The sequence below is a fragment of the Stenella coeruleoalba genome (genome assembly GCF_951394435.1).
Source record: "Stenella coeruleoalba genome assembly, chromosome: 7".
Lineage (NCBI taxonomy): Eukaryota > Metazoa > Chordata > Mammalia > Artiodactyla > Delphinidae > Stenella > Stenella coeruleoalba.
Genome location: NC_137153.1, coordinates 118,301,859 through 118,328,665, shown reverse-complemented (window position 1 = coordinate 118,328,665; position 26,807 = coordinate 118,301,859). Strand labels below are relative to the sequence as shown.

The 26,807-nt window shown below is 46.8% G+C and overlaps 1 protein-coding gene across 1 annotated transcript in view; it reads left to right on the top strand.

The window, feature by feature from the left end:
* MED27 (mediator complex subunit 27) overlaps nucleotides 1-26,807 on the top strand; it is a 197,428-nt gene that overhangs the window by 150,535 nt on the left and 20,086 nt on the right. Inside the window, exons 5-6 of the mRNA XM_079927719.1 lie at nucleotides 18,052-18,159; nucleotides 26,146-26,187. Coding sequence (XP_079783845.1) covers nucleotides 18,052-18,159; nucleotides 26,146-26,187 — 150 coding nt within the window. The remainder of the gene's footprint in view (nucleotides 1-18,051; nucleotides 18,160-26,145; nucleotides 26,188-26,807) is intronic.

Below are 26,807 nucleotides of genomic sequence, written 5' to 3'. Positions count from 1 at the left end.
TCGGTGATCATGCTTATTTTGTAGGGCGTCCGTTATTCCTCCATTTTGTTCAACTACAGAGATGTGAGGACTGTCAAACAGAATTTTGAAGTAGGGGCTTTGTTGGGTTTTGCCTTAAAGTTAACATTCATAATATTAGCTGCGACTTCTTCAGGAGCTTCCCCCACTCCCCTGGCTGTTCCTTCTCAGTCTTCTCTATAGATTCCTCCTCCTCTTCCCAGAACATTGGCGTGTCCCGAGCTCAGTTCTTGGGTCTGGTCCCTTCTCTGTCCGTACTCCCTAGGTGATCTCATCCATCCCAGGATTTTAAATACGTTTTAAATAGTTGCTGCTGAAGCCCAGGTTTACATCCTCACCCAGGTCTCTCCCCAGACTTCAGGCCCAGGTGCCGGTTGACGTTGCCACTTGCGCGTGGGCAGTGGTCCCCGTGTTAGGAAATGACGACTCCATTCGTCCTGTTGCCAGACCAGAAGTCTTGGAGTGGCCTCTGCGTCTCCTTTCTCTCACAGCCAGTCCATTGGTAAATTCTGCGGGTTCTTCCTTAGCAATACATCCAGACTCCTAGCGGAAGAGAATATAAAAAAGAATGTCTGTGTGTGTACGACTGAGTCACTTTGCTCTGCAGCAGAGACCGGCACAGCAGTGTACATCAGCTATACGCCAATTAAAAAAGTCAAAAAAAAAGAAGGAAAGAAATACATCCAGAATCTACTCACGTCTCACCAACTCCACTCGACACCCCAGTTCCAGCTGCTGTCCCTTCTCACCTGGCTGATGGCAGCCTCCTGCCACCCTTGCACCTCTGTAGCCTTTCACACACCGTAATCACTTTGCAGCTAGAGCACTGCTTTTGAAATGTCACTCTTCTGCGTAGAAGACTCTACCAGCTTCCCATCGCACCTAGAGGTATCTTTACCACGATCTGTCAGACCCTACACGGTCCCCTTCCTCCCCGACCCCATCTCCCACCACTGCCCCCTGACTCAATCCACTCTGGCCACACTGACCTCCTCACTGCTCCCAGAGCACATCAGGCCTGCTCCGGCCTCGGGGCCTTGGCACCAACTGTGCCCTCTGCCCCTGGCTCTCTCCTTCGCTTCCTAAGAGCTTCTAGGTCTCCCCTGATGGCACTGTTTAAAATAGCACCCTACCCCACCCCTTGCCATCCTGTCCCTTACCCTGCTTTGTTTTTCTTTATAGCATTTTCACCCTATGGCACGTTATGTATTACCTTACTGTCAATTTCCACCCTCCACAAGGCGAGCTCTTTGAAGGCAGGGACGTCGTTTTGTTCACTGCTGTATCCGCAGTGCCTAGAACAGTGCCCGGCACATGCTGAGTGCCCCGTAAACATTTATTCAATGAACATATGTGCTGTTTGCAGTGTAATCTCCCATCAGCCCTCTGAGGTAGGTAAGGCACAGAGAGAGGCAAGATAAGTTGCCCTAAGCACATAGCAAATAAGTAACAAAGCTGAGGTTTAAACTCTGTCAGTTTGCCTCCAAAGTACACGTTCTTTCTGCGTTACTGCGTGCCTTGTCATTTCTGGATGTTTCCAAACTGCTACCAGATCTCTAAGAATTTTATTGTGCCTTTGAAGACTTACCCTGTTGATTTTGTTCATGGTTGTCATCAAATCCTTTCTGAGTGTCTGGTTTCCACAGGGCTTGTGCCAGTCACGAAAGATAGAAGGAGTGTTCGTGCCTGTCCCCTGCCCTTCTACTCTCCTCCTGGAGCATATCCCCCACGAAACTGTGCATTCCCCCAGGAAGATATGTCGTCCGGTTCTTTCGTGGTCCTTGTCAACTTTCCAGGCTTAGAACTGTGCCTGGCACAGAGGAGGTACTCCCTTCATAGCTATGGAACAAATGAATGAAGACAAGGGGCACAAGTAAGTGCTGTGAGAGTTCAGGTTCTTGGTTTTTGCTGTTTCATTCAACAGAGGCCGACCGAGCATCGCCCGAGTTAGGTGTCTCCCCAGCGTTCAGAGAGCGGCTAGGCTCTGGTGCTTGTTGGGAATGTCAGTTCCGGCCCAGAGCCAATAGGGTGACCAGGGGTGGGGTGTCTGATTCAGATGGAGTTGTGGGGTCCACACCTTGAGAAACCCACTGCTGCCTAGTGAAAATACAGACCACAGGAGAGACTTCCAAACTGGACCATCGAGGAAGGGGTAAGGTTTCGGTAAGCCGACAGGAGGGCCTTCCAAGCAGGGAGAAAGAAAAGTGAAAGTTGAGACTTGTCTTTAGATCCTAGACAAGTCTGCCCCTGCCACCATGAATATAGTATTTCTAATCATTGCTGCCACTTCACGTGCCTGCCGTGTGCTTGGAACTCTGTTTGGGTCTTTAATACACCCCTGTTGATTTGATATTCACACCCACACAAGATGTTATCACCATCGTATAGACAGAACACTGAGGCTCAGAAGGGTAACTAACTCGCTCAAGGTCATAGTGATGGAGCTGGGATCTGAAGGGTGATCCAGGAAGCACCAAAGTCATGGTCTTTTCTATCACCCTCTGCACTGTCCACTGACAAGATCTCATGGACTCAAAGGAGTACAAGAATCTCCTAGTATGTGTAGGTAACTGGGGGAAATGTACTGAAATGAGTCAAGTTTTCTTGAAAGCTCCTTAAAAGAATGATGGCTTTGATAACATTTAATCTTGGTAGGAAATGCTTTCCAAATATACTCCTGACTTTCCCAGTTCTGCTTTCTTCTTTCACACAGGCTTTATCAAATGATTGTTTTGTTGATAAATTTAGTGTGCAGTTGGGACTTATTTGTAGATTGTACCTACCCTCAAAGGGAGAGTGGGTTTTATAGCTTCCATTCATTCTCATTAAAATCAGAACATTTGCATCTTCAGTTTTACATCTTGTTCCAGGAATTTTAAGCAGTCTGATTGTATGGAAGTGGGTCGTATTAATTGCAAATGGGCTAGACATCTGCTCACTAACATGGAATGAATTTTTTTAGCTCTATTTTGTTTTTAAATATGATCTACCAGAGTGATTAAGTGAGGGCTGTCGGTACTGCTGTTACAAGAGTAGGATTTTCAGAGACTTATAATGTAACCCTAAAAATGAATTTGAGTGAATCTTTGAAAGTGCTTGAACTGGGAGCAGTTAAACATCTTAGGGTTGATAAATTTTTATCCACAGTCTGTCAGGGAGCTGTTTTCCATCATCGGACACTCTGTTGGTCTGGTGCGCAGTGAGCCCAGGTCCTGTGGGTTCCAGGCTCTGGGGTCTGCGATGCCTTGCTGTTTCTACCTGCGGGGAGGGAGGCAGGCAGGGAGTGAGCTGAGGTGTAGTATCAAACTGGAGGAACAGGATCCAGGCTGCTGGGGACTGGCTGAATAGGCAGGGTATTTCTTTTCTGGTAGTAATTTAACAGTGTTTCCCAACGTGGACTTCTTGCAACACGAATTCTTAAGGAGGGTGATGTGCACAGTAAGTTTCAGGAGCACTCACTGGCTAAACAAAGCTAGTTAAGCAGGTTCCTTCACTGCAGTCCTTTCCAGAGCCTTCAATATGCCCTCGTACACTGTGGATCTGCAAGAGGAGGATGATGTCTACACAGTTTCCCCGACGTATTTGGCCACAGACCCCTTCTCATGGAATACAGTTTGGGAAATGTCATGGAGAACATCCCAAGTATTTATTTTAAAATCAGGAACTGGGGAATCTGGTTGAGGCTGTCTTGGTCATGTAGCTGAATGTAGAGTCCCAGGTCCTCAGGGTAGTTGCCTCAGCCCTCTTGCTCCTCTGGACCTCTCAGGACCTGGCTTTCTTCAGAGTCGCAGTCCCCAGGCTAGTGGCACCACTGGCCCAGTTAGGAAGCAGGAGGGAAGCTGGGGCCTCTGTGCGTCTGTGCATGTCTGTGCTTGACAAAGAGGAAGATGATACATGACTTAGCAGCAGTGATCAGGGAAGGACAAATACAATATGTACAAGGTGAAAAGAGTTCTGGAGCGAGTGACATTTTTCCTAAAGTAGTTTCCTGAGCCTGATCCAGCCAGTGCCTGCTACCTGGAGGGGTTCAGTCAATATTTGTTGAATGAATAAATTGTTGGTACTCCGAGGCCTTTGCAAAAAAGACGTCTAATGTTGCTACACCATCGTATTCTGCTTCGGTTCAGTTTAGTTGCCAAATGTATATAACCCTTCACGCCTTCTAGAATCAAAGGTCAAAACACCAGAAATTTTCTTTTCCTGCACTTAACAGACGTCCCTTTCGTGCAGAAATCTCTGCTGTGTACTGCCTTGCCACAGAGCAAATGTTTCTGGGCATTATTATTCTAGGGGTGGGAATGGATTTGAACTGATTGATCCAAACCTTTACTCTTTCTGTCTTGGAACCAGTGACAGAAAGCTGACAAATGTTGAGGGGTGATGTCTGCTACCTCCGAACTGAGCCAAGCTAGTCGACTCATGAGGGGCGAAGGCTGCAGTGTGAACCTATGACCCTGACCTCATTAACTTCAGGCACCTGAAGTGCAACCTCGTGACAGTGCTGTGACGCCCGTCTTACTGCCGAAATCCTCCTCCTGATGCTTAGCGGTGCTGTTTTCTCGTTTCATTCCCTCCTTCTGCAGAGCAGGGCTTGGTACCCAAAGGAAGGATCGCTTGCTCACCCTTAATATGGAGGAGATAATTTAGAGCACTTAATTTGTGTTGACTCTTTATTGGTGCACTATTGCAATTAAGTTAGATTAATGAAGGTAAATTCCAGTCTATACATGAAAAAAAAAATCTCTTGTAAAGATCCTAATTAGTGTGTGTGTTTATTTAGCCTCTCATGGCTTAATTGCATCCCATCTTGCTATTTACAAACAGGCATCATTAAAGAATAATGAGTGTGTGAAGAGCATTCATGCTAGCAACAGATGAGGTAACTGGCGCTTGGTGGGGAGAGGGACGGATGGATGGGAAGGCTGCTGGTTTGTAGTATTTTTGAATGAAGGAGAGTGCAAGACGGTCCTTTGAACCAGTCCACGAGGGGAGGACAGAGCAGACATCATGCCAGGCAGCAGCTTGTCCTTTAGCTGCAGAGACCTGGGCTGCTTTTCATTTGCTGCCGCAGTGCAGTCTGGAGAGGTGAACACACGCCCTCACACGGCTGCCTCGTGACCTTAGCCGACCGCATTCAGGTTGAGGCTTTCTTTTCAGCCCGTGTTGCAGGACATCTGCACCTCAAATCCATGAGCATTCCCTGGGATGCTGAAAAGGCCACCCAAAGCGGGCCTTTCCTCATACAGCTCAGCTCCAATCCCTGCAGCAGCCTTTTTTTTTTTTAATATCCAAATATAAAATCAATTGAGAAATAGGTTCATGATATTTCACTGGCACCCCTAATACTTCATTCCAATGTTACATAATTTGCAGTCGTTCCTCAAAGTTACAAAGCAGTTTTATCTTTTTAGATGGATACTTGATTTACAGTCTGTTCTAACCTGGTTTAGGGTAGGAAAGCCGGGATTCCAGACGGGATAGCAATGAAGCTGAAGGAGGAGAGAACAACCTGGAAGAAGCTAGTCGTCATAATGTCCTCATCATTTGTTGCCTGAGTCTCTGATTCTTGGTGTAGAGTAAGCAATTCTCTAAAATCACTAAGGAGTAAGTGTGGGGGCAAAGGTGGTAAATCTGAGGAGGAAGCGACCTGTAGCCCTGGTTGCCTTTGCTAGTAGGAGTAGGTCTCGGAAAAATCTGCCTCAGTTTCCCCTTATGTTATGGTTATCATTGCAAGCAGTTTTGGGAAGGTGTTCTATATAAATGCAAATTGCCACTATTCAAACTCTATCAAAGCCTTAGATCTCTCTAGGGATTCCTGGGTGAGTTGAAGTCCAGGGTTTAATTTATTTAGAATCAGGTTATAGGAATTCACAGTTTTCAGTACATTTTATGTTTTTCTTCAAAAGAACCTACAGTTTAATTTTAAGCTCCCCTAAACTGAAGCCCAAACCATGTAACGTTTTTCGGTGTTCTAAGACCTGCCTGTATTTAAGGACACAGCTAGCTGCATTATCAAACACAGAAGGACCCAGACAGGCTTGTTTGGTTGTGTCTTTTGTTGCTGTTAACTTGCAAGTGTTCCATTTTCAGCTCACAGAACTGTGGGGCATATTTTCCCATTCATATTAATTGGATTTTAAAGTGACCTTGGCCACGTATTGATTTGAATTAAAATTTTCTACATCAAGGTCAAGTTGGCACATATCCTACAGTCGAAATATGAAAAAGCCAAGCGCTGCCTAACAGGGTATCGACAGGAGTGGAGGTGTAATGGGGTCACACGTGCCAAGGGCACCGTGGTCCCATTCTAATGCAGGTGGCAAGTGGCAGATCTATGTGGGGATCACCTTCACCCACCTGGACTTGAATCGCCCGTCGATGGGATGGTTCCAGTTTAAGTCCACAGACCCACCTTCTTCCGGGAAGAACACCCCTGAGCTCCTCAGAGCCCAGATGATGCTGCTCAGTTGCGTGGGTTTAGGGTGAGGTTTCAGGTCATCTGAATTCACCCAGACTGCCCTGAAAACGAGGGCCCGAGAAGATCACTCATAAACTTGAACTATCTAGCCCAGACCCCAGCCGTGAGTCCCAGTCTCCAAATTGCCCATTTAACATCTCTCCACTGAGACATTTCAGAAGTGTGTTAGACTTCATAAAAGAGAAGTGATTTTCCCTGCCCCCTGTTTTACCCCTTTGCTTCCCCATCTTATCTCAGTAAATAGCAAAACCATCTAATTGGTGCTCAAGCCAGAAACCTACAAGCTTCCTTAGTTCCCCCCTTTCTCTCACTTCACAGCCCATCTGTCAGCAAATCCTGTCTTCAATTCCATCTTCGTTCTATCTGAAATCTACTGGCGTCTCACCTCCTCTGCCGCCACAGCCCCAGTCGAAGCTGTCATCGTCCTCTCGTGGTCTCCCTGTTTCTTCTCTTTATCTCTCCACCAAGCAGCCAAGGACATGTTTCTTTAAAGCACACATCAAACCTGTCATTTCTCTGCTGAAAACCCTGCAGCGGCTTCCACTTCACCCCGGATGCAGCTAACCTCTTGTCAGAGCCTCTGCCCTTCACGAGCACGCCAGCCTGCCCTTGCCCGGCGCCTGCCTCTCTCCTGCCCTCCCCACCGGCCTCCTCCTCCTTTCTCGGGTCTTTCCCGCCCAGGCCTCTGCCAGGCTCCTCCCATGGCCGGCCGCTGCCCCAGCACCCCGCATGGCCTGGCTTCACCTTACATAATAGGTTTCTACCACATGTGAACCTACCCCCTCACCCAGCTTTATTGCCTTCCTAGCCCCACACAGATGATATATTTTTGTTTCTCTATTGTCTGCTCACCCCCCCCACAAGAATGCACCCTTCTGAGATGTTTTGTTCACTGCTCCATCTCTAATCCTTAGGCCGAGGCTTGGTACAATAGTGAGTGTCCAAGAAATACTGGAGTGCATTCAGTGAACAAACGAATAATTGAATCATCTGATCTAAATGTCATTTTTTTCGCACATAGGTATTGCCTAAATAATCTCTCTTTGAGCTCTCCCCTTTTTGTTTATTTCCTTTAAAACTCTTGGCAAATTATACATTTTTATTTATATATTTATTTGTTGCCTGTCTCCTGCACCGGGACTGTTAGCTCTCTGAAGCTCTCTTTCGTTTACCTCTGTGTACCTGACGCCTAGCCTGCACATGACATGCGTTGACAAGTACCTGCTGGGTGGACGGAGGGGGAGGACCGGAAAGCAAGCCGTCTGCAGCGCAAGGCAGCTCCAGGCTCCAGGGCATCCGTCTGTCCGTCTGTCTCCCCTCCTCCTTTCCCCAGCACTTCGTTCCTCCGCCCTCTCTCGCTACATGGCCTCCCTCTCAGAGGAGTGCTATTTTCGGTTCCCAGTCTTCTCCATGTTCTCCAGGCCAGATTCTGGAAGGAGGCAGTTTACGTGGTCTAGCCAGTATGGGGAGAACCTTCTGTACCAGACCCAGTTCCTACCCCTGGGCCAACTGGTTCCGCCCAGGAGAGAAAATAGCTGCTTTCCGGGCAGCAGGCATGTCCTGCAAGACGGGAACGTTGAGTGCGGTGGCTTCCTTACTGCCGTGTTCAGGGCAGGGGACAAGTGAAGGGTGTGTGTGCTGACGGGGATTCCGCATCACATCCCTTAGTAGAAACTTGACGTTTTCAGCATATTGGAGAAAACAATAGTCAGCTTCTCCTTTTGTCAGCTAACCCGTATCCCACTTCATTCTCCCAACATCTTTTTGGAATCTCGATGCCCTATTTTTATACAGGCGTCGTATTCTCCTTTTTCCCAGAGGGGTTTATGTTATATATTTGAATGTATGTTTTATAAATGAAAATGAACTAAATTCTGTTTTGACGGTTTGGGGGATTTTTCGTGACACTGCAAGGGAAACCCTGTAAGGTAGCCAGAAACCAAGGTCAGGAAGCACAGTTTTTCTCTGTTGTCTTTTTGCTTCTTTACATTGTGTGTGAATTTTGTTGTTGTTGAGGGGAACATGAAGCCAGATGAGAGTGGATGGCTGTGAGGAAGTTGTTATTTATCGTATGAAATGGAAACTTATTTCTTAATCCGTCCCTGTCATGAAAACGAACTTGGAGGGCTTCGCTGGTGGCGCAGTGGTTGAGAGTCCGCCTGCCGATGCAGGGGACACGGGTTCGTGCCCCGGTCCGGGAGGATCCCACGTGCCTCGGAGCGGCTGGGCCCGTGAGCCATGGCCGCTGGGCCTGCGCGTCCGGAGCCTGTGCTCCGCAACGGGAGAGGCCACAACAGTGAGAGGCCCGCGTACCACAAAAAAAAAAAAAAGAAAAGAAAAGAAAACGAATTTGGAGAATGAGTAAGACCTCTCTGATGAAACTCCACTCCCACCAGGGCAGTTGTGACTTTTGAAGAGAGGAATGGGTTCAGGAAGATCAGAAGTGCCCAGATTGTTAACTCTGATGGCTCCTTAGGAGATGATGCAAATGTACTCATCAAGGGCATAAGCCACCTAAAGAAAAATGAGCCTATCTTATTAGGCGGCGCGCTTCGTAACTGTTAGAAAGGATTACCGCAGTGGTACAGCAGTTGCTACCACGTAGCGAGTGACAGTAGTGACTCCCCTGGACACTTAATAGCAGTGGTTGCCCAGTCCTTATAAAAGGTTCCATCTTAGAGACGAGGAAGCCAGAGCTCACGTGAGTTGGTTTCCCCAGAGCCACGCTGCTTTGTACACGGCAGAGGCAGAATTTGACCTTGGGTCTCTCAGGCTCCCGAGCCCTGGCCCTCGCCCCCTCCCCATGCTGCCTGTGCCCCATGACAAGGGCAAGGAGGGAGTCACCCGGCATGACCGCGGGTGGCGATAGCGTGCTGGCCATGTTTGAATCACAGTGCTAAGCCCTTCACAAGTCTGGTGTCATTTCCTCCCCACAGTAGCCTTATCCTGGGTCCTACAGGCAAGAGAGCCGGGGCTTAATAGGCCAGGTAACCTGCCGCAAGTCACACAGCCAGGAGGGGGCAGAGCTGAGATCTACACTCAGGTCTTTGCTTCCCCCAGAGTCCTTACACGTAACTCCCGTGCTTGCTTGCCTTGCTGGCAAGTTGATTTTCTAACTTGTTGGTAGCAGAACCTGAAGTCAGCTTATCTGCCGTACTTTAGGTCTTTGTCAAAAGGGAAGATATAATTCACATCTTGAGGCTGTAACAACTTCACGTCTCAAATCTAGCCCATCCATGGGAGTCGCTTTCCAGTTTGATTTTCTCTTTCTTGTATCACACTACGTTGCATTGCATTTTATCAGCAGAGGCGTAACTGAGCCACCCCATTGAGCAAAAAACAGGTGACCTTCAGCGTAGAGGAATTTCAGTTTTATCTTTGATGCTCCCTCCGTCTGACCTCTTGGTTTCCAAGTCACGCAGCCCATTTTCTTGTTACAACTGGGTTACTGCCCAGCTCCTCGCACCAGTGACCTCCTCTTCCAGCCATGACAGCGAGTTTATCTTCGCTCCCTCAGCTTGGCCAGCGTTTCAGCCTTTCAGGGTTGGTCTGTCTCCGTTTTCTCTTGGCTATTTCCAGTTTTACAGTTTTCCTAGAAAGAAGCAGCAGCCGGTTTCCCTCTGAACCTCTAGGCCCCAGTCCTTGCTGCTGCAGCTCTGAGAGGCCTGCTGTCAGGAGAACAATTTCGCCCAGCACGATTCTGTCAGGGCTGCACATACCTAGCAGCTGTGCAGAATTCAGAGCGCTCACTTAAAAAAAAAAAACCACTAAAAAGACAAAGCAAGTGTGTGAGTGGCATCTTATAGATGAGGTCGAGTACAAAGCCATTTGGGAGGGAAGCCAGGAGCCTTGTGAAGCACAGTTTTGAGCCACTTACCAGAGTTCCAGAAAGTATGGCCGGCGGTTTGAGGATGAGATGGTCCAAGGCTCTGTGGTCGCCGTGTCTTGTGATGTAGAGACGCTGCTGCGGGATCATGGACCGGGCATGAGAAGGGGAAACAGCAAGAGGCAGGCGCCTGGCCCTGTGCAGAAGAGTAGTGACCTTGCCCTCGAAGCTGTGCTAAACCTCGGCTTCCTTCTGTTCAGAGTGAGACTGAGACACCTACCTGCCTGGGCTGTACTGCAGGGCTCTTAGGTAGAGGAGGAAACTACAGCCCCGTGGGCACGCCCCAGTCCTTGTCATAGAGCCGAGGGGGTGTCCGCGTTATTCGGGGGAAGACCCCCCCAGGCGTCAGGGAAAAGCTTGGGGGAACGTGTTTTCCAGGTCACATCTAAGAACATCTCTTGGAGGAATGTTTCATGGGACGTCGTCTGGGGAGTGCGCGTCTATACGGCCAACTCCACCTTTCAAAACGTGGGGTAAAACGGACAGGCGCCCAACCAAGCATGTTCCGACAGCTCAGCGACGCAGCACTCTTCTCCCCAAAACTTCTCAGGTACACGGTGAGCCCCACATGGTAAAGCGCCGTGTACCCCCCTCCAGTTAGTTCAGGCATGTGTCAGTTGTATCACCTCCTTCAAGGTAGGAGCCGTATCTGATACCTCTTAACCTCTCTAGGCTTCAGTTTACCCCTTAGAAAATGGAGGAGTTGGAGAAAATGACTTTTTAAAACTTGCCAGCTCTGAAGGTACATGATCCTCTGAAGTAGTGCCCTTGCCCAGTGCTTCAGGTAACACATACGCTTATATATTCAATAAATAGGTGCTTACTGGGATCATCCACTTTTTCCTCATCTTTCTTTGTCATTAGTACAGAGAGGAAGGTTCTTGGTTCTGTACTGAAGAAAAACTGTTCCTGAACCTCCTATAGGTGCCTGTCTGCCCCTCTCTCCCTCCCTCCCCACCCCTTTCTAACTACACTTTGAAAAACATCATTTCAAGTACAGCAGGCCCCTTAAGGACACCTACACAGTAAACTTTTACCTTGTTTGTACCTGGAAAATAACATTTGTGGACATGTGTATATATGGTTGGCTTCTTTTTTTTTTTTTAACTGTATCCCTGCCCCAGAATCAGAGCTCATCCATGCAGCCTTTGTCTGAGTGACAGATAGTGTGCTCCCCACTTCACCTCCCACACACGTGCTTTACGCCGGGCCAGGGGGTGCTGTGTCCAGTCCAGGTTCCTCGTGCAGATGAGCCTTTGGTCAGCTCGCCTCCGCTGCATCCTAGACACAGCTATTGCTCAGGCTCAGGGTGCCTTCTCCCTGCACAAGCCCAGGGGAGTGAGGTGGCAAGCGGTCAGCTTCTCCCACCTTCCAAGCTCACCTGGTCTGCCAGTGTAAATAACGTCTCAACTACCAGATTTGTCACGTTTGCGTTGGATAGCAGTCAGCAGCAGAGCAGAATGAAATACGTTTGCTATTCTCCTCCACTTGCCTCCCACTTTGCGACTTGCCTCGCCGTAGTGAACTAGAAATTCTCCCAATGCCATACAGCTTGGTAGGCGACTGCCATAGAACAGATAAGACCGCTGACGCAGCCCCCACAAAGGGATGGGCTGTGACAGCATCTCTAAGGGCACTTCCTGAAAGGGTGACGGCCAGCTGGGTGGTCCAGCCCAGCGGCTTCCTTTCCAAGCGCTCCTTGGTCCCCGTTGGGGAAGCACAGTGCACTCCTAGACTCTTCACAACTTGCCATCTGAACACACGGGGACAGACGCGGAGGTAGTGAGTGACCTGCTCAGTGTGGAAGAAGGGTTACCTTGGCAACGGCAAGCCCGCTTCGGTACCAGATGCATTAGCTTTATTTGTGGGATCCCATAGCAGTTGTGGTCCCGTCTCTGGGCGTTTTGCTCCAGCCATGGCCAGCACTGGCTAGTTTGTAGAACGGTGCTGGTGGTCTGTATATGGTGCACCGCCGGATCGGTCTACCAAAACTCCAAGGTCACTGCAACCTGCTGCATCCAGATACGAACTGGCACAGTCCAGATACATAAGGATCTGAATCATTATAGGGTGACGTGCGAGCTGGGAAGAGCACACGTGAAGCTCCATCTGAGGGCAGGGCTCGAAGGGCTCACAGGACCCTCTCCACCGCACCACCTCTGAGGAGAACGAAGGCTGATGGCCCGCGGCCGCGTGTCTCCCACGGATCGTCGTCGCACTTCATTCCTCAGCGGGCCGCTCCGCGTCTTGCGGCTGTGCGAGCAGGCACGAGAGGTGGCCCGACTTGCCCTTGGTCACCCTGCCTGTAAGGGACAGGTGTGGCACGGAGTCCCAGTGCGCTTGACCTTCACAGTAAATGGCCTCTTCTGGGAGTCCGCAAGATCAGCCTTCGTGGCAGCTTCGGGCCCTCCCCACACCGCCTGCACCTCAGGCTCGCAGACTCTCAGCAGTCATTCAACAGGAACACATTTTTGTTCATACTTCAGGGCCTGCACAACTGTCACCCACTCTCTGCAGTGTCCCTTTAGCCCCAGGTGTGACAGCAGAAAGGCAAATTAGCATAGGCGGCAATTTCACTGGACCGGAGGCAGCAGCCCTTCCGGTTCCAGCTTTGATGTTAGCTGGCTTCAAATCATTTCGCCTCTGTGAAGTCCAGACAAGGTTTTGGGCTGAGTAGCAATAGCTGCCCCTGGGAACCAGGCCCCGCGCCACACCCCTCACCAGGCGCCTTGTCTCCTTGACTCCTCGCGGTCATTATCTCCATTAGCTGGAGGAAAGTGATGTTCACAGAAGGTAAGTAACTGGGCCAAGCTTTCCAGTAGCAGAGCCGAGACCCAATTCCAAATGCACCTGATTCCAAAGCCTCGAAATGTTAAGCTTCAAAATTGTGTATGCAGTTTCCTTATGACCATGTTAAAAATTCAAAAAGCCATAACTGTGCATATTCAATCCAGTTGAGTACCAGGGTCCTTCCTGGCTCTATAAAAAATAAGAATTGACAAACTTCATAGACCTTGACGAGTTCAAGAGATAACAAAAGTAAACCAGAGCCAGACTTCATAGCACTGAGTGTCCATAAACTAGCGCAGCCCGGGATAGACACAAGCTGGAGGGGTGTTCTTGGTGAGCCTGCCTGGCTCATGCACCTTCCCTGATAGCGTGAAGCCACAGCGCACGAGGCGGGGCATGGAGAACCAGCCTATCCCAGGACTCCAGAGCAAACCGGGCAGGAGGGGTGGGGGGGAGTCATGACGGGCTGAGGGTGGAGGGCAGAGGTGTGAAGTATGATGGGGGGGCAGGAGTAGGGGGGGCCATATGACTGCGGAGTATCGTATTTTTTTATTAGAAAAGAAGTTGAAACGCTTAAACCTCAATACATAAATGAATGTAGGATAAGAAAAAAAGGGGGAAAGGAAAAACTATCCTAATCCAGATTCATAGCATGAAAAACAAAAAATTTAACCTATCAAAAAATGATTTGCCCCTTGCTCTGGTCGCGCTCTTGAAATACCATTTCCCACTGGAAGGAGCCAGAGTTGCTTGAGGAGGTGGCTGATTCATGACCTCAGGTGGGAACCGTACAGGACAGGCCTGGGTTATCATATACCAGACAGCAAGGAAGCCACCACAGAGACTAGGGTTACGACGAAAGGATTCAGCCTCAAGTAGATGCCTACCAGCCACAGACAGAACATTCGAGCGTCCGTAAGAAGAACAATGGCATCAGACAAAAATATATCAAATATGTTTCACTCTTTGAGTTTATAATAATGTTAAGGGAAAAAAACTAAGCCATCTACATTGGAAGTGAACTAGTGAAACAGTGCGTTGTTTGAAAACTGGTATGTGTATAACTGAATCACTTTGCTGTACACCTGAAAGTAACACAGCATTGTCAATCAACTATACTCCAATATAAAATTAAAAGTTTAAAAAAAGAAAGCTGGTAAATAAATGGAAAGAATTGAGCATTTATCTTCTCTCACACATATAATAAATTCTACCGCTGGGTAACCAGTTAGTAGATAGGGGAAGTTTTTCTTTATAAAAGTGTTCCAGCTAATAAATGAAGGCTGTTGATCTCATTGGAATACGACCGTCTGTAACCCCTGGTGAATTTAATGGGTCATCATCTGCCAGCATCACGAACTGAGACCCCTGACCTCACATGCCTCCTGTCGGTAGTCTGTGACACCCCTGTGAAGTAGTCTTGCCAAAAAAAAAAATCAAGCCTGAATCTCATCTAGTTACCAATTTACAGGAAGTACAGAGTAAGGAGTAACATGTACACCACCGGGACGCCATCTGCAAAATCCAGACTGTGGAAAACTCTATAGCAAAAATGACCCAGTTTCTTCAGCAAATAGCATGGGGAGAGGGGATAGAGAGAGGGATACCTTTAGTTTAGGAGAGACTTATGAGATAGGTCAGCCAGTTCCACTGTGTGGACCATACTCAGATCCTGATACAAGCAAATTTTCTTTTTTAATGTGGCATTTATGAGACTGTTGGAAATGAACACTGACCGAACTGCAGGTTTGATAACACTGGAGAATTCCTGTTGTTGTTTTAGATGTGGAGTGGCAGCATGGCTATGTTTTTTTTGTTTTCAGAGCCCTTATCTTTTAGAGATACAGACTGAAATATTTACAGATAAAACGAGACCATGGCTCTTCTTTGTTTCAAAATAATTCCGGAAGGGAAAAGTAGGTGAGGGTGTAGGTAAAACAAAGATCTGCCCGAGACTTATAGCTGTTGACATTGGGATGGGTCCATGGGGGTTCTTTACACTATTTCATTTACTTCTGTATATGTTTTTTTAAGTCTTCCATAATGAAAGGTTTAAAGAAGGTAATTTTAAGTCGGTACTTCTGGGAGGGGGTGGATTTTATTTTGTTTTGTTTTGATTTAATAACACCCACTGCTGATAAGAGTGGGGTGCTGACAATACTGTTCTTAACCCTTCTGGTAGATTGTATTAAAAGCCTTACAATATTTGTACTGTTTGCCCCAGTAATTACAATTCTACCAATCTATCCTCAGGAAGTAATACCAAATGCAGCAAAAATTTGGTGAACAAAAGGGCACATTGCAGCCTAATATTAATATTAGGGAAAATTTGGAAGCAGCTAATGTCCAGCAATAGGTGAATGGTTAAAGAAATTATAGTATAGCCACTCAGTAGAATGCCAGGCCACGTGTAATGCCAGTTTTGAGGACTACACAGCAGTATGGAATGATGCTTACCTCATAATTTTAAATAAAATTTTGACTTGAAATGATATGTTTAGTTTCAATTATAAACGTGAAAAATTCAAAAACCGTGCATCTTTGATAGTAAAAAGATTAAAAGGAAGCACCCCAAAATGTTAAAGTGGTGATTAGCTTTGGACGGAAAGTCTATAAACAATTATTTTATTCCCTTTTTCTCTAGTTTTAGATTTTTCCATAATAAGCATTTATTAACTATTTTACTATTAACTTTAAAATACCAAAAATCACTTATAAAAACAAAAAAAATTAAATATAACATTTCTAGTATCTTTAGTGTGGTTTTTTTTTTTCCTATTTATTTATTTATTTTTGGCCATGTTGGGTCTTTGTTTCTGTGCGAGGGCTTTCTCTAGTTGCGGCGAGCGGGGGCCACTCTTCATCACGGTGCGTGGGCCTCTTACTGTCGCGGCCTCTCTTGTTGTGGAGCACAGGCTCCAGACGCGCAGCCTCAGTAGTTGTGGCTCACGGGCCCAGTTGCTCCACAGCATGTGGGATCTTCCCAGACCAGAGCTCGAACGACCCGTGTCCCCTACATTGGCAGGCAGATTCTCAACCACTGTGCCACCAGGGAAGCCCTGTTTTTGTTTTTTTTTTTTTAATTTCATTTTAAGAAGCTTGAGAAATTCCTAAGGGAATTTATCAGTTAAAGTCAGCTAGATTTTGTTTCTTTTAAGGAAACAATTGCTTAGTTATCTACGCTTTTTAGCAAAGAGAGTTAAAATATGTTAGAAAATGGTGGCACTGTTGGACGGGGTATGTTGGACCTTCACTGTAACCCAGCAAGGGGCTGTTAATTTCGGTGCTTATGACTGCCGGAACTGTAACTGGGTTCCTCTCCCTCCCTTGCTTCCTTCCAAGACTGCATGTAAACTAGAGACAGAGTTTCTGTTACTACCTTGCTGGTTTACTGGCATCCTTAAATAGTGATTTCCAGTTATGCAAGAAATGACCTATTAAATGTTACATGGTATAGCAATATTTAAAAGTACTATCCAGAAATAAGGTGCTTTTAACACTCTCTTAAATGTAAATAAGCACGTCATATCTTTTTCTTACCCCGTTTATATTCTGTACTGATTGGGGCATATAGAAATAGAGATCAACTCAGCACTAGACGTTACTGAAGGAGCTAGGTATTAGTAATGTTCACTGACACCCAGGACTGATCAAGAAGAGAAGACCGTTGTTGTTTTGAACAGTAGGTTAAGAACTGTAAGGAAAGGATGGTTGAAGGTGGCGTCCCGAGAATGGCCTGCTGCTTGAGTCGCAGGATTCGGGTTGCTGCTTGGGGCAGAGACTCTTGTCTGAGCCCAGCAGGACTCCTTTTAGCCAGTTCTGTGATGTCAGAGCCTCATGGACCAACCCAGACAGTGGGCCTTGGGTTGGGTCCTTTGAGTCTGCTTTTAGGATCTCATCTAGGAAATGAAAGAGGAGGCTTGACAAAGCATCAGAAGGGTTTCGTGAGCCCCGAAAAGAGAAGAAGGCGCCGTTTCTATCCTGAAGGCTGAGCCTCTTCAGCAAGCCCAGCAGGTCACTTCTTCCCTGGCATGTGTGAAACTGCACTCTTTTTAGGTTTTTTGTTTGTTTGTTTGTTTTTAATCTATAACATGTGCTTAGGTTCTGAGGGAGTAAAAGCACTTAAATGTATTTACAGGATCACGTTCCTTTTTGGAGATAAAATTCAGCTACTTTTCGTTTACCTTCAGAACTGCTCCACTTTTTACCAGCTGTTAAAAATAGATAGTCCAGGGATTTCCCTGGTGGTACAGTGGCTAAGACTCCGTGCCCCCAGTGCAAGGGACCTGGGTTCGATCCCTGGTCAGGGAACTAGATCCCACATGCCGCAACTAAAAAAGATCCCTCGTGCCGCAACGAAGATCCCACACAGCCAAATAAATATTAAAAACAAAATGGATAGTTCAACCAGGGGATATCTGGCGCCTGTCTTTCACCCCTCTACTGTACTCTCTGCATAGTCTATGGGTGTACATAGGCTCACGACATAATATGAAAACAAATGTGCTCTAACTCCTAGAAGGCCAGAATTGTAGGATAGTCTTTGAAGAAGGTAATCTTAAGACAGGAAAAAAAAAAAAAAGGGAAACTTACTTTATCCAGCAGATAGTAAACATTTGGAAATTATCCTGAGAGTTTCTAAGCCAATATTATAAATAAATTCAGGGTAGTTAGATGAATTGGGACCTGCGCCACCTTAAACGCCTTAGGAGGCTGGCACAAGGCGCGACCACCGCGTCTTTCCTCCGAGTGTCCACTGGTGTGTCTCTCAGGAACAGGAGGAGAGGTGATCCTCTCTTCTTCTCATTGTCTCGCCCAATTCATGTGATTTGCATGTTCCAATGTAAGCATTCCTGCTTGTACACGTGTGTTTTGACAGGTGACCTTGGGAAAGGTGTTGAAAGTGATCGTTGTCATGCGGAGCCTGTTCATTGATCGAACGATAGTAAAGGGGTATAATGAAAACGTCCACACGGAGGATGGCAAGGTAAGCATTCTGGAGTCTTTGGTTTTTTCCTTTATTTTCTGTATCCCAGAACAAAGGTAATAGAGTCCCAGATGAATGACATTAAACACTAGCAATCACAGCTGTATCAGTATGAAGCTGAACACTTTACAAAAAACATTTCTCTCTCTCTCCTTGCATTTTTCATCAAGCTTCTGCTTTTTCCTTTAAGCCTGTTACCCTTAGTTGAATTTCTAATTTATCACCTTAGACCCCCAGTTGCCTCATTAAATGTGTCTTCTGAGGAAATGAATTTCTTTCTTCCTTTCTTTTCTTTCCCTTCTTTTTCTTTTTTCTTTTTTTTTGCCTAGTCGCACAGCACATCAATAGCCCAGGGTTCAGCATTTTGCTTTTCCTAGAACCATGAGGAAAATTCAAGTTAATGTGACACACAACCTGATAATGATCATTTTCCTTGAAACTAGCAAGGAGCCCCCAGAAGTTGGTTATCCATAGCAGTCCATATTGAATACTGTAATTGAAAAAAGATGAGTTATTTCCAGGAGTGATTTGTTTCATGCGAAGTTCACCCACGTGAACCCCTAATTTCTCTTCTCCATATGGAGATGCAGAGAGCACCAGAAGATGCTAATGGGAGTCGACAGCCTTCATTTGTGTTTGCTTCCAGAGCGTAATGAGCCTTCTGCCAGAGATACCCACCCAGATACACCCTGGTCACTTCCTGACACTAAGCCTGCATCTTCACCTCTCCCTGGAGCTTTCCCTTCTCTTCATGAATCCCGTTAAAATTTAAAAGTTTGTTTGTACCAGCACTTACCACCCAACGGCCACATTATAATGAGGATAGACTGTTCTCCAAAAACAGGGGACAAATGTAGCTTAGCACATAAGAGTGTGTTATATAAAAGGTGTGACCCATAAAGTGGGTCTGTATTTTGGGATTGTAAAGTGGGTTTGTATTTTGAACAAGTAACCCAGCATTTCGAATGTCCACATTCCACTTGAGTGTTGTCACCATGGGAAGCTACTCTTACTCCCAGGTCCCTGCAGAGTTCTCATACATCTCCCCATTGAGAGAAGAGCAGTCCTCCAGGGAAGCTTTCCTTTTTCCTTTTGGAAAAACCAAAGTGTCTTTGGAGCAAGTGTGGAGAATAAAACAGATAATTGGGGCAAGTGTGATCTGTTGTGTATGTGACTCAGAAACTCAGATGGCGATTCTAGACGAGAAATTCCAAACTCCTTCGCAGCAGCAGAGGCAAGGCTGGGGCGGTGGAGACCCTCGCCAAGAGCCCGAGTCAGTGGTCATCTAGAGACAGGGTTCTTGTTGCCTCTGTTCAAGATTTACAACTTTATAGTCACCCCTGCTTTGAAACACGCCCTTACTCTCCAAGGACTTACAAGTGACTTGGGGATATAAAGAATAAATACATAAAGCTAGATACTAATAATGACCATGCTGTAAGAGACGCCGAATGCAGGGCGCCAGTGAGGCACACTCTGCGTGGAGATTCTCAGGAGTGGAGGTTTACCTGAGTTGAAATGTCAGCATCAATCTTGAACATGGTATTTATTTAACTGCCCCATACCGAAAGTGTCCGAAATAACACAAGCGGTTTGCCACCTAGTTAATAGTCAATAAATGATTAGTATTATTTTTATTCTGCACTTAAAACAAGGGAATTAGAAAATAGTCTCACGTGTATTCTTCTAGAATTTCTCTCTGATTACTCCTCCTCAGCTGCTATGGGTAGTTCCTTTCCTCCCATCTACCCCCTTGACTCCCAGATTACTGGGGGTTCTCTTCCCCCTCCTCTCATGCCCCTTGGCCATTCTTACATGTACCCCTGTGGTTGCACGTGTCCCCCGCACAGGGATCACTCCTGATTTGTGTCGAGGTCAGACCTCTCCTCCCCCGATGGACCTCAAGTTCAGCCTGTCCAAAATCAACCTCAGTTTCCCTCAGCTGGTCCTTCTCCAGGGTGACTGTACCACCACTGCTCAGGCCTTCCTTCCGCTGTCTCCATATGGAGTCTGATAGTGGGTCCTGGCGAATCTCCCTCTTTATCCCTCCAGCTGGGCCCCTCCCATCTATCTTCACTCCTCGCTTCTCCTCTCTCCGCTGAGTCGCTGCACCAGCCTCCTCACTTCCAGTCTGCAGTCCTGCTTCCCTCCGCCGTCTCTCCCTCACCTGGCCTCCAGAGCCGTCTTCCTGAAATACACAGCCAAGGGGATGATTTCTTGCTTTCTGCCATGTCCCCGTTGCCCAAAGCAGCAACGTGGGATATTAGTAGATGGTAGGCACAAAGCAATCCATGATCAAAAAAGTTTGAGAAACGCTGGGTTAGAGAAAGTTCAGTAGGATTCTTTCTTTGCTGTGGAAATTCTTAAGCACGTAGTTTGCCTAAGTGCCTGGGAATCTCCCAAGAGGGGCACATCGTATGCAGTCTTTTCCCAGCTAATTTGACCATCCATCTTTTTCCTTCCTTTATTCTTGGAGCATATTGTGACACCGGTGTTAGGCAAAACACACTTCCGAAAAATCTGGCTTGTAGAATAGAATCCAGACCCCTTAGCAAGGCGTGGAAATGCCTATGGTCTGGCCTCTGCCCGCCTTTGCGACCTCATCTGCCGTCACTCTACATACATTTCGTCTTTTACTGTCCAGCCTTTCGTGCTACTTGTGGCTCCCAGAACGTGCCAGATTCTTGCCCACGCTTGCACCTGTGCTCTGTGCCCTTGACCTGGGACGCTTGCCCCTCCCGTCCACCTGGCGAGCTTACCGGCTTTACACTGGCTGAGCGCTCTGTCCCTTCTCATCTGGCCCCCGTTTTCCCAGAGGCCTCTTCTGTGAGCACGGGCTCTGGAGATGGCAGGCCTGGGTTTGCCTCTACTCACAGTACAAGTGATCGTCATCCACTCGAACCTCCGTGGCATTTTGAACAGTCTTCCTCTAGTACTAGGATCAGTCCGTCCTGATTATTTGTTGCATGTCTGTCTTGCAGTTAATGAATATTCTAGCGTCCTCCATGTTTGGTCTGGTAGACATTGTGCGAAACAGACCTTGCCTCCAGTGGTTATGGAACCGTAGGTACCACTGTTAGACTCATCTTCCAGACAAGGAAACTGAGACCCAGCATGGTAAAATGACTTGCCTACAGTCACTCACCAAGCCAGGTCCCAAACCTCCATCTGCCAGGGGCTCCTCGAGGGTCCAGGCTCTGTCCCGAGACTCTCTCCCTCCTGTGGATATACCTCAGTGCCTAAAACACAGTAGAATAAGAGTGTGCGGGAGGGGTAATGAAAAAGCCTCCTGGGGATGTGAAGATGCTTTAGGTGGGCTGGAAGAATGGAGAATCAGAAATGAGAGACGGGCACTAGACGGAGCACCAGGGAGTGAAGTCGTAAGTAAAGAATAAAGGAAGCACGCACATGCACACGGGTCGTGGCTCCCTGATGAGGGATTAGCGTGGGTTCTCTGTTCACCAGAAGGAAAGTGACTGTGTGTCTGGGAGCCTGCATTCTGAGTCGTATCGCAAAGATGGTACAGGAGACCTCTTGCTTCCTTTCACAGCTGCATACATTGGCCTAGAGATAAGCAGGGACCCTAAAAGCAGGAAGAGCACGATTAGGAGGACTGAGTCCACTTGTTCTTGTTGTTGTTGTTTGTTGTTGTTTTTTAAAATATTTATTTTGTTGCGCTAGGTCTTAGTTGCGGAACCTGGGCTCCTTAGTTGTGGCATGCATGTGGGATCTAGTTCCCTAACCAGGGATCGAACCCCGGCCCCCTGCACTGGGAGCTCGGAGTCCCAACCACTGCGCCACCAGGGAAGTCCCCACTTGTTGTTTTAAAGGCACATTTACCGCATTTGTCAGAGAAGCTCGCCCAGAATCTAAGCCCAGCCAATTCGATGCACCCCTTTTTTTCAGAGTACCTTACAAATGATAAAAATAAAGTTGTGCAGCCATTATTAGTGTTCTCTTTTTAGTACTGATACTGGTATATGTGAACTTACACATTTATCTACATACAAGCATTAGTGCAATTAACGTGTTGGCCCGTCTGGCACATCCCAAATAAAATGCAGGTTTGGAAGGAGCCTTCGGAGCCTGAGGTGTGGTCTAAGAACACATTGCCTGCGGCTCTGCTGTTGCAGAGGTGCAGCCCTGCATTTGCTGAGCTGGTGCCTAAGCGCTTGCCTGGGGGTGGATCGCTGCCCTGACGGCTGGGAAAGCCTCTCCTCGGCTTCGGGGTCTGAACTGCGAATTCCTCCTGCCTGTGCAGGTGTCTGTCTTCTTCCAAACCGAAAGCAACCAGCTTCTGAAAGGGTTCTTAGCCCTGTTGTTACAAGAGTGGCCCCACGCCACCCCGATTTCCAGCTCTGGCAGGTTTTCCCCCCATTAGAATCCCAGCAAGCCTGTCCCTCACTTTGCACTAACAGCCACGGCCTCTACCCTGATCATCCTGCGTCTTTACCTGTGATGCCTATTTTTGATGCCAAGCGCCAGCAGACTAATTCCTCAAACAAAATATAAAAATGCTGTTAAGACTTACCACCCTACTCTTCATTGTCATCAGGGAGGAGCAAAGAGCCATGACTCAGCATGTTGAATACCTGGCCATTGTCCTGACTTTACACCAGTCAGACTTAGCTGAAAAAATATAAGTGTCTCGGTTGAATTTATCTTATTAGGGGATTTAGGTTATGTTAATGCTATAGCTTCATTAATTATCCCATATCAATTTTAAAAAGGCTGCTTTTAGCCTCCTAGCACAAGAGAGGAAAAGAAATGGTGGTATCAAAGGGAACCTTCAAAGACAGCCAGAGCTGCCTCCAGGGTAATTTCTGATCCCCGCATTCTTCCCACTTCAGAGTTGTGTGTGTGTGTGTTTGGGTCGAGGCGGTTGGGGGAAGAAGCTTGAATCTGATTCCTCTAATAAGTGTTGGCATCAGCCCCATTTGATATTAGATGCAGGGAACATTTTGATTTGTTATAGCCTTTGAAATTGTTCAGACAACCTTCAGAAAAATGGCCTCTTGTTACTTATCGGGGAAGGGGAATCCGGTTTAATTCATATGCAGAGGATGCCCTGAAATTGTGCTTTCAGCAGTTTTTTAGTAACAAGTGCATGTCCTGATTGAAAGTGAAAAGTTGAAGAAGAACAGACCTGTAAAACTTGTTCACTTTTTTATTCTCCAGGGGAGGGTGGGCAGACTTAAGCAGATGACCAAGTAGAAGTTTGTGGTTTTGAAAACTTGGGTGACCGTGGAGAAATCCATCACCATGTCTGGTTTATAGCACCCTCCCCCTACTGACACATCACCTGTTGACCTTGCAAGACGAAGCTACTAATAAATAAAAGCTTTAGACGTTGAAGTGCCTGGGAGGCTTGGGTTTTATTTGGAAGTGTTAACTTTAGATAATTTATAGTTTCATTGTACTATTTTTTGAAATGAAGAATTGATAACTTTCTGGTAAGCGGCCGTGATTTTCGCTCGCTGCTGAAGGAATTCCAGTGGCGATGTTTGTCACGTCAGCAGGCCTGACAGGTTTGTCACCTTGAGCTTTGCAAGACTGTCCCACCACCACTTTGAGCTGTGACAGCTTAGGGGCCACTGGGAGTCAGCATTCCCTCTGAATTCTAGGTACAGGGCCATCTGCCTCCCAGGTTAAGAGCTGGGCCTCTGGAGACACACCTGGTTTTGAATTCTCTACCACATGTTAACGATGTGATTTTGGACAAGCTGCTTAACGTCTTGGGGCCTCAGTTTCCTCACCTGTGAATTGGAAATAATTTTATCATTCTCGTGCGATCGCTGGGAGACTTTAGAAAGATGACGCAGGTGCAGTGCAGGCTGAACACGTGGCCATCTGCAGATGGTATCCGCCCTCTCCGGCTGTGCCGGAGATGCTGATGGGCATCGTAGTCAGCGTTCCTCTGCCTGCTGATTTTGGGGCATTCGGATTTTTCATTTCGGTGAGTGAACTTGACTGTCACTGTTATCACCAGTTCTTCCTGTGCATCAAGAGGACCTTTGATGTCTGACGTGTAACCTTAGAGCAGATGAATCTGTGCTGAAGCGGTTGGTCATCTGTGGGGTTTGTTTCCATTTTATCTGAAAAGAGACCACATTCCCACCCCTAAAATACTCATTCTAATCCCCAGAGTCCCACAGGCTGCTCCTAAGACTGCAGATTCAGCCCCAGTTACCATAAGGTTGGCTTTTCCATTTTAAGATCTTTCTAATGCGTGCCCAGAGTACTGGGGGATGCTTAGTTTCTTTTCCCTGACACTGTAGTTCAGCATAATTTCTCGTTCATGGGGCTGAAAGTTTGTAGCTTCCAGAACGCTCCTTTTTGATTATTGCAGCCAGCAAACAATTGGTAGCCACGCCCTCCTTTGTAGCAAATAAGCTGAGGCTAGTGAACATTCACTTGCATCAGTCCCGGCTCCCTGAAATGAATCTCTGAACTCTTCCTGCTGGCCCTGAGGAGAGGCAGGGCACTAACTCTAGAGCACCTGCTTAAATGGCTTTCTTTGGCGTAAATCTAGCAGAAAACCAAGTACAGGCTGCCTGCTGCGCCTTCACAGCAAAAGGGGAAGCCACTGTCATCGGATCCCTTTCTCACCCCTGTGCGCCTGGGAAGCAGGGCGTATCGTCTAGCGTCCTTCTATCCCAGGTGGTCAGAACTGGTCCCTAGGGTCCTGAATAATGTATTTCAACGCCTTCAGAAAGAGCAACACCCTCACTTGGAGTGAGCGCTGTGTGTTTTCAGAAGCCACAATCAGGCTAGAGAGTCCATCTCTTAACTAACCCTGTGCGTATTTCTGTCTGGATGATTTTTTTATTTAAAACATTTTGCAGATACTGAAGATTTTTTTATACGTATGTAATTTTCTCTTTTAAATTAAAGCGAACTTTTCACTCTATATGCAGATTCTTCCTTTTCTCTTTTTCCATGGCCCTGTGTTTATGTCAGCCTCTGTATGATGTGAACAGGCAGGAAGGATAAACAGCAGAGAACTGCAGAAGAAGCCGCTGTGGGCTGAAAATGGAAAGAGAACTCTATTGCTTCAGATATTGATGTGACTTTTCCAATAATTTAGATGTAGAATCTTTGGCATCTCGCTGTCATCTTGGCAGTGATTTGGTGAAACGAAAAGATACAAAAAGTTGTTCTTATCCCTTCCACAATGTCTGAATAGTCTTTAAATGCTACATTTGTTAAGCCCTGGGCTAAACCGCGGCACTAAGATCATGATAGAAACCTGACTTATCCTCCCAAATGTGACCCGCTGCCCAACAGTTTTCTTCAGCCAAATTGATAGTGTAGGGAATTAACTTCCTATGTTTCTTTTGAGGTTTTCTTCCGAGTTATCTGGAGGTAACATGTCACTGTTTTCCTCCACGCATGCCTGTAACATGCTAGGTCCTGTGCCAGGACAACGTAAACAAAAGAAGTAAAAGCTTCAGTTAGTTTAAGAGCTGTGAAGATTTTTAATTTTTGAAAGAATAAAGAGAAGCAAGACAACAGGTATGGGAATATTGTAGAGTAACTGGGAGATGCCTCTCTGACAAGGTGATGTTGGAGCCAAAGGAAGTGAAGGAGGAGCCATGGGAGGGTTTGTGGGAAAAGCAGTCCAGGCGAAGAGCACAGCAGGTGCAAAGGTCCTGAGGCAGGACTGACCTTGGCATGTTGGGTGACGCAAGAGAACCGTGGCAGGGGTCAAAGTTAGAGAAGTGAACGAGGGGCTCAGCTCACGGGGCTGCGGACGCAGCAAGTGCCTCAGGTTGACTTCTTATACCTCTTCGTATCGTCTTCTCAAATCACCACAGGTTGATAAAGAGGAAATTCAGGCTCGACATTTAGGATCCTTTCAACCCCAAGATTCTGTTTTTCTATAATCATGTGTTTTTTCCAAGCTTAATAACAGTAGTTACGATATCATTTCTTGGAGTCCAGAATTCTAAAATTGATGCCGATATTTTATCTCTCCCCCCCCAGCTCGATATATGGTCCAAATCCAACTATCAAGTATTCCAGAAGGTAAGTTGTACTTTTTGCTTCTTCCTCAGGAGGCGCTAAGGGAAATATGAATACTTCGAGGTGTAAACATTGGTCTTAAATCAGAGGCTTTTTAAAAAGTGAGAAGAGCCAGACACAAAAGGCTGCTCACTGTATGATTCCATTTATGTCATGTTCTGGAAAAGAAAACATCAGGGACAGAAATCATATCAGTGGTTGCCAGGGGTTAGGAGTGAGGGAAGGAGATTGTCCCCAAAGAGCTATAAGGGAACATGTTTGGGTAATGAAAATATTGTGTCTTAATTACGGTGATGACACAACTGTATGTTTCAAAACTCATGGAATGAACTATATGCCCACAAAGGGCAAATTTTACTGTATATAAATTATGCCTTTAAAAAAAAATCAGAGGCTTTTGAGTTGCTTCAGACTCAACCCACAGTTTTTAAATTCAGTTTCTCACAGCCCTGTAATCTACACGGGTGCCTTAAGGGTGAGGATGGGCTGAGGAATGAGGGCTGGCCCTACCCCACCCCCACTCTGTATTACAGTGGCATCTTTTTCAGCTGTTGGGCTTCCCCAAGAAATACTTTCTGGGAAATGTCAGAAAAAAATGAAATGTGACCAGAGAAAGTCCATTT